Source organism: Anoplopoma fimbria, chromosome 6 (genome assembly GCF_027596085.1).
Source record: "Anoplopoma fimbria isolate UVic2021 breed Golden Eagle Sablefish chromosome 6, Afim_UVic_2022, whole genome shotgun sequence".
Classification (NCBI taxonomy): Eukaryota; Metazoa; Chordata; class Actinopteri; order Perciformes; family Anoplopomatidae; genus Anoplopoma; species Anoplopoma fimbria.
In genome coordinates, this window is record NC_072454.1 from 15,904,613 (window position 1) to 15,918,022 (window position 13,410).

At 39.2% G+C, this 13,410-nt stretch overlaps 1 protein-coding gene across 1 annotated transcript; it reads right to left on the reverse strand.

Annotated features, from left to right (window-relative positions):
* Positions 1-3,328: 3,328 nt before the first annotated feature.
* kcnk1b (potassium channel, subfamily K, member 1b) lies at positions 3,329-12,676 on the reverse strand. The gene is made up of 3 exons (XM_054600600.1): positions 12,161-12,676; positions 10,120-10,515; positions 3,329-6,770 (listed from the first exon to the last, which is right to left on the reverse strand). The coding sequence occupies exons 1-3, from the start codon at positions 12,513-12,515 to the stop codon at positions 6,511-6,513; spliced, it is 1,011 nt and encodes a 336-aa protein (XP_054456575.1). The 5' UTR covers positions 12,516-12,676; the 3' UTR covers positions 3,329-6,510.
* Between the last annotated feature and the right edge of the window lie 734 nt (positions 12,677-13,410).

Here is a 13,410-nt window from a genome sequence, read left to right on the forward strand (position 1 = left end):
TGAGTCGTGATGTTCTCTAAACATCACACACTGCAGCGATTGAGGTTTCACTGCTGATTGGTTGCAATAGAGAGAATCCCCGCAGCATCCATTCGCCCCTCCTTCTGTTCTCTCATACCGTCTTCTGGTCCTGTCAGTTTGTCTCATCTCTTATACATTCAAGACAGAGTTAACTGGGGCAGTGTGTATGTCCTGCTTAGTCTTTTCTGGTGCATGTCTGCACATATATATATATATATATATATATATATATATATATATATATATATATACATGCTTTTTATCCCACGAAATTAGCACTTTTTCTTGGATACAAAACCAAAACCATACTATAATTTAGAATATACAATCAGCACTCCCTTTAGTGCAGCAAAATGAAAGCATCGTGTTTGCAGTAGCAAAGGAGAGCAGCTACAGAGTTGGCAGAGGGGAATGTTTTTGCTTGAGGCCTCCTGCATTCCCATAGTCCCAGTTTGTGTGTCAGGATATAAATAGAGTAGCTCCACCACCAGAAAGTGGTGCTATAGGGTAGATGCCGTAGTTGCCTCAGTCCAGCCCAACCAACCCTCTGTCCTCTGTGACCCCTGAGTCTCTGGACCACTAGTGTATGGGGAGCTAAAGTTGCAACAATGGACTTGTTGTAAATCTGACTGATGCAACGTCTAGCATCACACATATAGCTGCAGTGTGTGTTATTTTTGGGCTTTACTGAAGTGGGTGTTTGATGCACAAGAACATAAAGCCGAAACATGTGCATTATTTATATGATTATATGGCTAAAGGCACATCCGGATTCCTTAAATAATCCCTTTAGATTCAGTGTAGTGATGCAATTCTCACTTTCAGCAAGGAAAAAAGAATCATTCCGGTTGCAGGATCCCTTTAGATTCAGTGTAGTGATGCAATTCTCACTTTCAGCAAGGAAAAAAGAATCATTCCGGTTGCAGGAGTGAAACGTGAGGCTGAACTCTTTTATCTCAACAGCGCAGGCTCAGGTAGTTTCCTGTGGGCATATGAATGATGCAAAAAAGATCAAATAGCAATATTAATGACAAGGACCTGCGGGTACATTTCAGTTCGGTGGTGTGTAGAAATGGGTCTTCAGGGGATAGTCCTGTTCTGCCCTGATACACTGCTGACAGACAACCTGGTTGCGTCTACTGACAGTTGTACTGTATGTACGTGTTTGTGTGTGGGAACAAATTAAAAGCAATTAAAGGAGAGAAAAAGGTTGGGGCGTTAGAAGACGTGATGTCCTTAAGTGTAGGTCTGCACCATGGCCAAGTGCCAAAGTCAGAATCTGATTTGGCTGTAAGTACAGACCTTGCTTTTGCATGCACAAGGTTTCATTTCAGAGGAGATGCTCTCTCCTCCAAGTATTACACTTTTTTTCATGTGAAAGGGCATTTAACTAACTCTCAAAACCCCAAAACCCAGAAAATCAGTTGCATTTAGCAGGCTGGAGACTCTCCACAAGGGGGCACTGTTACGTCATTCTTCACCTGCCAGCCTGCACCATCTGCAGCAAATGAAAGTTAGAGCAGCAGCAGATTACACATACAAATGTAGAAATGTCAATGTCACCACCTATAGGGAAATCAAGTTACTGCTGTAATAATTAAACACTGCCACATGCAGGGAATGAATGATATAGCTGCACGTTTTTATAGCTGCTGTTTATGTGTTTGTTTATGTTCATATACTGTAAAATGTAAAGATTCACACTATGCATTTAAAATAAATAATACAATTTGCACAGAGGTTTGGAACCACTGCTATAAATGAACTATCAGAGTGTGAATAATAAGTGTGGGAGAAGTGTGTTTAAGTGTGTGTACTAACCCTCTTACTAATACAGTAAATGCACTGTTGTTTTTCTTTTGCATTGTTTTCAGCCTTGCCAAACAATAATGCATGTAAAAGTGATGGTTGTCTATTTGAGGGCCAGCTGATTTAGTTATACTATGTTTTTGATGAAGCTTACAGTTTATACAGAAGCAGGGCTTTGTGGAGTGAATATTTTTGTTTTCTATAAAGGACGGTGCAGTTTTATGGTGACTACTTACCATTGTACCGTGTCCCTGTTTCAAATGCTACTGCTTGAATATTCTGCAAGCAGGGCTCACATGCTTTATAAGGACTATTTGCAGTGCACAATTCAAATGAGGGTGGGCAGTCAGTTGTTTGCGGTTTGTGATTTGAGCCTGTTCTATTATAGGTATTTCCAAAATGTATCTTGCAGAAACATAATTTGCATAATACAAAACCAAGCAGATTGTCATGAATGTCATGACACAATTGCTACTCAGTGCTGAATATGGCGGGTTTGTACTGAAACTGGCTAACATCCTCAGTAATTATTTGCTGTAAGCCCCCAGGTAATCGTTTTCTCATAACATGCATCCAATAAATACTTTGCCAGCAACTGCTTTCTCCTCATCTTCATTCAAGCAGTTCAACTTGATAACATGGTTGTCGGCTCAAGTCACAACTGCTGAATAAAACAAAAGTGTTTTATTTACTTTCAGCACCCTCAGAATACCAAATTAAAGTCAATATCCTCAGAGCAACATATTCTACCCACAGCAATAAAACACAATATATTCTGTGGTACTGTGATGAATGCTGAGGTGGAAAGGAATCAGATAATTCAGACGGAATACGCCTACATATTTCATTTGTTTCACTTTTTACATGTATTTTTGTGTGCCAGATATTGTACAGTAATACCAAAGTTGATCATATATTTTGCACATTTTAGAGATCTGTTTGTCTTCACAGCTTCTCATCCTAAATCAGTGTCCTTCAACAGCTTACTATGTTCCCTTCTTTCTAAAATACCACATAGAATTGAGTCTGATGAGAAAAAATAGCTTCTTATGCTCAATTAAGTAAGCATTTCCTATTATTCACTAGCGGGGATATCCGAGAGCCTGTTGTTCTCCTCCAACTTCAATTAGTGCTCTTCTATGATGGAGACAATGATGGAGTCCATATCTCCATTTTGACTATAACAGTAACACTAACAATTAATCAATAATTTTTCTTTGAAAATCGCTACCCAAGACCCAACAGATAATCATAATAATTGCAATTTGTTCTGCTTTTCTTTCCAATTTATACTGGTGATTTTGTGTGTAGAAGGGTTAGGGTTATGTATGTATGGTAAAAACATGTTATAGAGTCACACGTGTTGCTAAAAGGAGACAGCTGAGCGCAATACTCATGACCTACCACTGGATCAGCTAGTTTCGATTGGCATTTAGCATATGTACAGTAGTAGCTCTAAATAATACAGCAGAGGACAAAGATAATTAAAACAAAAAAGTCAGATTAAACAAACACTTTATTTAAGACACTGATATTTTACAGTTGGATGGATTCACTTCTTATGCTAAAATTAATTTTACAGAAAATGTTGGTGCTTCATGGCATTGTTTTAAATACTCACTGGTGCACATGAATCTACAACAACTGAAGAGATATGTACAGAAATCTGAGATCCCAAATATTCCAAACGTATTACTTTTGATAGCATTAATAAATAATGTCAGTGTGCTCCCATTTAGAATCCATGACACAATGTTTACAACCTGAACAGAACTACTTTACCTGACAGCCCTCACCCTCAAGACAAACTATATGTGCATGACAAACACTGCCAAAAACCGTAACGCTGAATGGTAAAAGCCTTGACATCAATCTATTTAATTTATCTGCAAACAGTGAAACATCTTACAGTAAAAGAGAAACTCCACCTTAGCAAAATTCAAGTTGTGTTTTTTGTTCTCGTCAGAAAATATGAACAGTTTCAATGCATCACAGTTTACACGAAGGCCAAGACTGGTGGAAAAAAAAGAGCTAAAATCCCACTGATCTATAAAGTACCAAATAAAGATCAGTGAGTAACACAGATTATGACACACTCAATGCTAATTTTGCAAGCAGTCATGACACCGTGCCACAGCTAAGCTTTTCAAATAAACTTGTCACTAAACTGACAGACCCAGCAGAGCAGCAAGGAGTAATGCTGAACTCTGGTCAGGCCTTGAAGCGCACTGTAACAAACGGCATAAAAAGCATTACATTCAAGACTTCATAAAAGGCTGTGACTGTGTCATGATGTGGCGATGTAGCAGAGAAAGATGAGGTCAAAACTTCAGCTCCACACAGAGACTGAGACATACCTAAAATCCATAACAAATGAACGTCATTCTATTAAATGTACTAAAAAGAATGTATGACAAATAAGTCTGAATTACAGCAGTACGCAGCTACACTGTACGTGTGGGTGTCTATTACAGGACGGATAATGGCATGAAATTAAGTACTTCTGTCACATAATTCTTCCTGCAGATACAAATGTTGTTTTTTAAATACACAGAGGAGTGCAATGTCAATTTCATACAAAATGGTAATAGTGTATATCCACTGGTTTAATTTCCAATCATGGACAGTTTCATCCTTGGTTAATCAGCTGATTAAAAACTGAAGTGTTAGATGCCACAGAACTGGGATGTTTTGAGCTGCACTCAATTACTTTCATCAATTACTACTAAAAAAATATACATTTCTACATTCAAATTGCAGAAATACAGTAAAATAGTTTCTGTCTGACAGCTTCTTTTCTAGTTTTGAGCAATTATCGAGCCTTTAGAGATCACCTACATCAAAAGTACCATTCGTTTTTGATCATTTCTGTCATTTGTTTTTGTTTTTTTTATCTCCTGTTATCTTTACAGATAAAATATTTGGAACCATATCCCTTTTCTCTCTGAGAAATCCCAAACATTTATTTTACTCTGTACTACTTCTGGCTCTAGTACATGTGCAAACTGAGCTCTCTTTATTGACGGTAAAATGCAACGGGCCAGCCAGCAATATGTGCTTCCCTTTTTAAGCTAGGCTAACCTCTATTTCCCTTTTCAAACAGTCAAGCACACATTTAGCCATTCAGACAAATCAATAAATTATAGTGCTTATCATCTCACATGGACAACTTTGAAATAGGACTGCAACATTTTGAGAAAATACACATACTTGCAGAAAAATACTATCACTCACAATGAAATGTGTGAAACCATGAAGTCCAAAAAGAATATTAACACCCCCATAATGATGAGCCATGTGCTACAAAACATTTACTGTTGAACTGTGTTTCTTCTTGGCAGTTTAAAACTTGCAAACTTTATATTCAGAAATGACACTTACTGGAGATCTTCTTCTGAGCTCAGACCACTAATAGTTCATAAAACATTCTGTCTCCTCTTTCAGATGCTTGTTTAGGATCGACTACAAGCTATCTTGCTGTCAACCATGTTAAACACATTATGCAATGGAAAAAAACAGGTCTCGGAATATTTCAAAAACGTTTCATAAAAAATGTATAGGCGACGGACCAACTGAAAATATTCCAGTGAAGCATGTCAGAACTTACCCATCAACAAATTCTGATCAGTTGCAACAAACACTGCCAGAAAACATGTAATGGTACTGTACATTAACCAAACTTTCCTCTCAAATTTCAATGCAAAACTAGAATAACTGCCTGGCTGTTGTATGCCTCTGCCAACCAGTTAAGTCGCAGTTTACATCCATGTCAGTCCAAAATGTCCTCACATTTTTTTGAAATTGTGATAGTTAACATAAGTATATTCTGAGTCATGGCCAAAAACATGCTTTGTAAGCTTACAGCGACCTTTGACCAACAAGTTCCAATCAGTTCATCCTTGAAGAAATTCCCTCAAGTCGTTCCTTAGATATCAAGTTCACAAGAATGGGATGGGCGGAAGGAAGGAAAGGCAGAAGAACCGACCGATATAACAAATAGACCGACAACCCAAAATTATAAAGCTTCTGGTCACGGCTGTTGCTTGCGCAGAGGCATAATTATATGAAATAAAATGATAGTGTCCCAGTATGTTCTGGCTACACTTTGGCTCATCTTTAATAGGAGTGTTTATTCTAGATGGCACTGTACTGTACATATTAAAACAATAACCTACATATGTCAGTTCCACATACCTATTAAGCATCTCTATTTATAAGATACATACATGTTTATGTTTGATTTTGTGACGACTACAGAGATTTGTCCTATATTTTAGCAAGATTTAATAGACCAATTACTTTCTAAGCTGTTCCTAAGTATGCAATAAATAGCGCAGCTCATAAAGGAGATTTCTTCTGTGAGTCATAAATACAGCAGAAGGCTTTTCTTTTATCACTGACTATGTCTTTATAGCCTCTGTGAAACTTTTAATAGTCTACCTTATTGATGTCCATAAATTTAATCTCTCCTGCATAGTACTATATTGTCAGTATTTTTGGGTTTGATAAAGGAGAGTGTTTGCTTGAGCTGTACAGTCTCAAATAATTATACTCCTAAAGTTTGCAGAATGACTACAGCTGAGAGTCATGATCTACTCATTCTAACTACTTATATTCCGGTGTGCATTACCCCCTGCTTTCATATTGTCATCCTTCAATGGATGTTTGATCTGTCGATGTTTACTGGATCATGGGGTCATCATTGGTAGAGGACAGTCGAGTTGGGACACTAACAAATGACTGGATTTTGCCCTCAGAGTAAACCGTGGCTCTGTTCGACACCGTAGTGAAGGACAGGTGGTCATGATCCAGAATGGCGAGGCGGTCCTGCGGCTTGTCCTTCTTCAGGTAGAACATCTTCCTCAGCTGCTTCAGTTGCTGCAGCTCACAGAAGGTCTCCAGCACTACCAGCATGACTATGAGACCCAGGATCAGGTAGACTGACGAGACAAACACACAGGCAAGGAAAGGGATGACAAGAAGTATGAGTAACTATCTGCAGTGAGTAGTATATTTAAATGTCACCATTTCAAAAACAAACAATTACCACGCATTTTCTATAACACTAACAATAAATCACTTTAATATTCCTTTTTTAAAAGACCTAATACAGTTTATACTATACTTTTTTTTTTTTTTAATAGAGAAAGACTAAAAGATATTTTACAATTTCTGTAAGTCATTCTTAGGAAAAGTACGTACAACAAACAAGTATTATATTTTTTTCACAAAAACAGTTGTTTATATGCACTGACACTAGAGGGCAGTGGCTGGCTAGCCATGATAAGAACAGAGTGTGTGCTTTGTTGAATGGTGAGATTGGAGGAGAAACAGTTTCAGACAATGCTCTAAATTTACGGTTTACATGTAAATGTTTGTTAATTAGTGCCTGCAGTAAAAATCTTTCACTGATTGGCTTTCACTAGCAAACCATCTTTGGCAGCACCTAACATGAAAAATCCCATTGAAACTCGCTAGAAATCCAACTTATGTCTAGACCGGTGTGTGAACTATATTACCCGTAATAGAACTACTGCATAGTCACTACTGTCATTTAAACACTGATATAAATAGGAGTACTACAGCACTATAAGTGGTATGTTAACATGTCGGTTGTGACTGAATTAACAACTGTTTAAAACACATGTTTGATCCCTTTTGTTTGGATTCAATTAAGAAAGCAGAACATACTGTATGTACATAAAATAGTGCTGTACTTCAAATGCAAAAACCCAAAGGCAGTGACTGCTTCTCACCAAAGGCATTGGTAAAAATCAAGACGAACAAAAATGAACAATTCAGCCTACGACAAGAGTTGTTTATCATTTGTGGCAACGTTTGCAAGTAACCAAATTTCATTGCAGATTGCAATGTCACTTACGATACCGACAAGTAATTCTTCACAGAGGACGTTCAATGTACGTACAAATGTGTCTAGTGTTATTTGAGCTAAGGAATACATTCTGTCATAGCCTTCTCTCCTCCTACAGACTGACACTGTTCCTGCTGAATGACGTCTCTCTGGATGGTGCGTACCACACACCCACACAGACATACAGGCGACAGTTCACTTGAGTAGCGTTCACACCCACAGCTTGTCAAGAGTGCATCGACTCAAATAGAATTATATATTTATTTATTTATTCACTATTAGCCCTGACAGTGCTGCACACAGGAAGCTGCACATTCAACCAGAAAATGCAATCAATGCCTTGCTGATCTCCATTAGGCCATGGCTCAATTTTTCTCCTGCACTGCACACTGCTGTGTTGTCTGACTGATTATGTAAAACAGGATGGAAAAAGCAATAAATATGTCAACATTTTGCTTTATCAGCAGCATTCAGCAGCTTAAAAAAAATTGTGTGGAATAGTGTGAAAACAGCCACAGTTATTGCAAGTGAACTCACTACTTGCTGGAGCCCCGGCGTCGGCCATCAGACCTCTGGAGCTTGTCCAGAAAGCTGCAGCACGTCTGGTGTTCAATCGCCCCAAGTTCTCTCACACAACTTCCCTTCTCCGTTCTCTACACTGGCTCCCTGTAAGAGCTCGCATCCAGTTTAAGACTCTGGTGCTAGCCTACAGGGCAGTGAAAGGAACAGCTCCTTCCTATCTCCAGGCCTTGGTCAAGCCCTACACCCCTGCCCGACCACTTCGCTCTGCTGCCTCGGGGCGATTGGTTGCCCCGTCGCTCAGAGGTCCCTGCGGCCGATCCACCCGGTCACAGCTTTTTTCTGTCCTGGCCCCTCAGTGGTGGAATGAACTCCCCACTGACGTCAGGACAGCAGAGTCGCTGCCCATCTTTAGGCGCAGGCTGAAAACTCACCTCTTCAAGAAGTACTACCCTGAGCCTTCCTCGTAGCACTTATTGCACTCGTATTAGTTGCTGCACTTACTGTATTCGTATCAGTTCGCTGCACTTATTGAATTTGTATTTGTTTACTGCACTTATCCTATTCGTAGTAGTTTGTAGCACTTACTATATTCGGATTAGTCTGTTGCAATTATTGTTTTCGCAGTAATCTGCCTCTGCACTATACTTTTGCTCTGGCTTATGCTTTGAGATGCTTGTTTAAGAAAGGAGATGCACTTATGACTTCTGGTGACTAGTAGTTCTCTTGAATACCTATGTTGAATACACTTCCTGTAAGTCGCTTTGGATAAAAGCGTCTGCTAAATGACTGTAATGTAATGTAATGTAATGTAATGTAAATGTAATGTAACCCATTTTCAAGAGATATGCATTGTTTAGAAGATTGCATTGAAAAGTTATTTTGCAGAATATATGCTTCCTGTAGTAATATCCATTACACTCTGTGTGAGTACGACAGGCTTTTCCTTACCCATAATTATATATATGCACTAATTAATTTCCATTCTTTTGTTTTGTTTTGTAATAGAAGCCTATTTTAATATTGAAGCAATATAATTCCTACTGTATCTGTCAGGTAAAACTATAAATCACGTCATTTTGTCTGTAACTCAAAGCTGTAAAGTGCAATGACTGATTTATTATGTGGTTTTAAGTCAAACAGAGATAGAGCCACTATAACACGTCTGCTAAATGACTGTAATGTAATGTAATGTATAACACAAGCTGGATCTGAAACAGGAACCTGTGCGTTAGGATTGAGCTCAATCTTATCTGTCAGTTTATATTTTTTTAAAAACAGAATCAACCAAGTATATCTGAATCCCGTCTATGTGTTTGTCATTTTTAAGCATGTGTTCACCATATTGCCCACTAAATAAGACATTTATGATGCATGTCTTAACAATAAGTTTTCGTATAGGTCAATAAAATTGACCCAGCTGATTGTGTCACACCCAGGTAGAACAAAGTTCACCATCATAAAACATGTTATATCAGTTAATAATTTATTCTGAGATATTGGGGTTATTTAACTTGTAGACTATGTAGACTATCACAACACTATATGTTACATGGTGTTACAAAATAATAAATCATTTTTAGGGGTTTGTTTCCTGGATGGCTTCCTGCAAACATGGCAAGCGATTATATCTTCTTTGTAACAGGAAGCATTTGAGCTAATAAGAAATGTGATACTGAAACACAGACACTAACAACGCCCTGTCGTCTCATTCGTAACACATTGTTTGTTGCTCACAACATATATAATTTTAAAAATATATGTTGTTTACACTGATTCATATAGAACCATTACAAACATCTCAATGAAAATGAAAGTGGACAGCAGCCTGAATCAATATGAGACATTACAGCTGCTAATACTTTGCCATGAAATTGAGAAGAATCATCAGCACTCACCAGTGATGCCCACTTTGTAGAGCTCCCTGAACCTCTGATTAGAGGCCTCTCCGGGTACGTAGTCACCCAGGCCGATGGTGCTGAGGGAAATAAAGCAGAAGTAGAAAGACTCCAGGAAGTTCCAGTTCTCCTCCAGAGCTGAGAAGATGGCGGCGGGGATGAGAAAGAAGCAAGAGATGGCCAACGTGGCGAGCAGAGAGGCATGAACGATGGCCACCAGGGGCTTGGACAGACCCCAGCGCCTGTGGATGTACATGATCGGCCTCCGCGTGCTGAAGACCATGATCCTTTGCACCACAGCAGTAAGGAAGAGGAGGGTGAAGGGGATGCCAATCACCGAGTATATGATGCAGAAGGCCTTCCCGCCATCTGACAGTGGTGCTGTGTGACCATATCCTGTAGGAAAACAAACAGGACAGAAAATGTTTATTTGAAAACATTCACCAAAGAGGTTTTCGAATTCAGCCTGTTTCTGGTTTATTTAAACTTATCTAAACTTAATTTTATACAGGGCAGGTTCCTGAGCATACATGCTCTTTTAAAGCAACGACCTGTTATTAGTTTTACTGAGAAATAAAATAACAGGCAGTGTCACAAATGACGTATAAAAATCATGTCTGAAGCGAGATAATGGTGGGCAGCAAAATTTGAAAGGGAGCGACCTGATGTGATGTCATGTGGTCACATGACATGGAAACTTGTGGTTTGAACTGAAAATACAATTGGAGTAAAAGTATTGCTTTTAATTTTTTCTGAGCAGATTGTCATTTGCTTTCAGACAAACTGACATTTTTTTTCTTCCATTAGACCAATATAAAAATGCACTTTAAGTAAATGACACTGTGGTTTCACTTTTTTCAGTGCAGGGTCAATTAAAGCAATTACTGGCAGGTAGAGGATGATTTCCGAGGTCAGTCTTGACGTGATGTCATGTTAATGTGAAAAAAAGGGTTGCTGTTAAAACCTAACATGCTCTAATGAAGTGTACCTAACAGGAGTGTTAAAAATACCCTGGGTCACTAACAAGAGTGTGTGAATGAAGAAATTGCAGTGGGTTTGCTTGTGATGTGTTGTTAAACATATATAACAATCAACTTTCAGCTTCTGCTTTGTATTCATTAAATACAATGCAACAATTTCAGTTTTTACACTGGTTCCCATTTTCTTTTTCTCTGGTGAGAATTAAAGGTAATGCCTTCATGGTGTCTGATACAGTATTGTGTTCTAGTGTTTCTGCCTGAACTTCTGAGTAACAAAGGTAATAGAAAACATCCAACAACAACTAATAGCAGGTGTTTGATATATCATAGTTTGTGGGAAAATATAAGGATCAAACTCATTTTGAAAATACCATTGCAATTGATAAATGCAAAAGATTTGAGATTAAGAAAGCAAAAACAAGTTGCGAAAGAGTCAAAACTACACGTCCGTCGAGTCTCTGTAAAACCCACAACGGCATTTTGTTGAGACTTGAATAGAAAAAGTTGTATGTAGCCAGGAAGCAATAGACTGTACATGGTATCAGCACAATCACGTATGTTGAAACTTCCGAGATAACTGCTGCCTTGTGGTAAGACTTTTTTCAGGTAGCCTCACAGATCATCTGCAAGCCTATGAGCCATCTGAAAACTATGCTAATGCCTTAAGAGAAAACACACAAAACTATTTAAAGAAGGCTTTACCTGAGTAATGTCATGATTGCCTCGGGGGGAAAGAATAGTGATGATGTTGACATAGGCAACAAATACAAACAAGTGCATGACCTGACTAACATGCTGTTATCAAGTAATTAAGATACAATTAGACAATCACTTTCTGCACGACCCTTTTTTGTTTGTTTCCTAGTTACAATCAGTAGACCAAAGGTTTGTGTTCAGGTATCTTACAGGTCAGACAAATGGTGTTTTGGCCAAACAGGGGCCCACTTAAGACTAATGTTGGTTGTAAAACACAGTCTTATCTTATTGTGCGCACCTGATCGCCCGCAGCATCACCTCTAATACCGTCCAGCGAGCCTGTCGGAGGGGTCATCAACGCTTACCTGTGGTGGACAGCACGGTGCTCGCAAAAAACAGGGCAGAAGTGAAGTCCCAGTTCCAGTTAGCTGAGGCGTTATTGAGGATGGAGACCCCATAATTACTGGCATCGAGGGCTTTCTTCAGAAACCGCTCCAGACGCTCCTCTGATAGACACTCATTCTCCTGCAGGAACTGTTTTTTAATGGCCCTCAGCTCCTGGCGCAGGAGGTCTTCATAAGGTAGCTCGACCGAGGAGAAGACAACAGCGCCGAATACGAGATAAAGGACATACCCTAAGACTAGAGATATAAAATACCACGTCGATTTGTGGCTCTGTATCAACCGCACGCACGAATTGCTGGCTAGAGACGGAAGCATTTTCAAGAGGTATCACCTCGGGTTTACGCTCCGGGTTTATACAAACCAATAGTTTTTTATACTAATGCAATAAACGCAATCCCCTCGCGCCTTGTGTTAGCGAAATATAGCCCAAAGAGACGGGATGTTGTTAGAGACAAAGCTCAATAAGACCTCTTCCCCCTCCGCGAAACCTGCTGTGGCACTTGAGGCTTTCAGGCGCAGTCGGAAATATGAACATCATTGGATGAGAGCGAGCCTATTTTATGACTAGAGATGCTGAGATCCTCCACGTGATAGGCTCTCATGGCTGTGGTCGTTTGGTACGTCATGGGTGGACGAAAGATAATTTAAATTTATAGAAACACGTGGAATCGGTGCAACCCTTGTTTTCGGTCTTTTCTCTCTAATGCTATCTTAGGCTGCAAAATAAAATTGGGCATGGTTTGTATATTGATACAACTACGCAACTTCTACCATTTACACTATATATATATATATATTTATGTATATACTAACTTCCAAAAAATAAACACAACGTTAAAGGCACCTGGGTGTAGCTTTCGTGTTTCCGAGTTACAAAGAGCACCTGAACGCAGCAAGTGATGTGGCGGCGACAAAAGGCCGTGTGACGTGACAGTTCCCCTTTCCCCCCACAGTTAGGCCGGGTTGCGTTATGACGTCTTTCAGTTTCAGTTCAAAGCCATCGAAAATGTCAGACAGCTATTACAAGCTGTAAGCATTTACCTCGCCTATTGTTTTGTAACCAACAATAGTGAGAGGGAAGAGTGAGCATGGCACGCCCAAATACAGAGCACATCAGCAGGTTGGGTGCAAGGCTGTGTGGGGTGTGGAGGGCAACAGGTTTGGCTTGAAACATAACCAACCTCTCCTTGAAATAAGCTTTTAGAATAAT

What these genes read in the sequence shown, in the direction of transcription:
- kcnk1b (XM_054600600.1), bottom strand. Translation starts at nt 12,515, where the DNA reads ATGCTTCCGTCTCTAGCCAGCAATTCGTGCGTGCGGTTGATACAGAGC. An exon ending in CACCGTGCTGTCCACCACAG is followed by an intron (nt 10,516 to 12,160) that starts GTAAGCGTTGAT and finishes GTTTTCCTACAG; the next exon opens with GATATGGTCACACAGCACCA. An exon ending in CTACAAAGTGGGCATCACTG is followed by an intron (nt 6,771 to 10,119) that starts GTGAGTGCTGAT and finishes TTGTCTCGTCAG; the next exon opens with TCTACCTGATCCTGGGTCTC.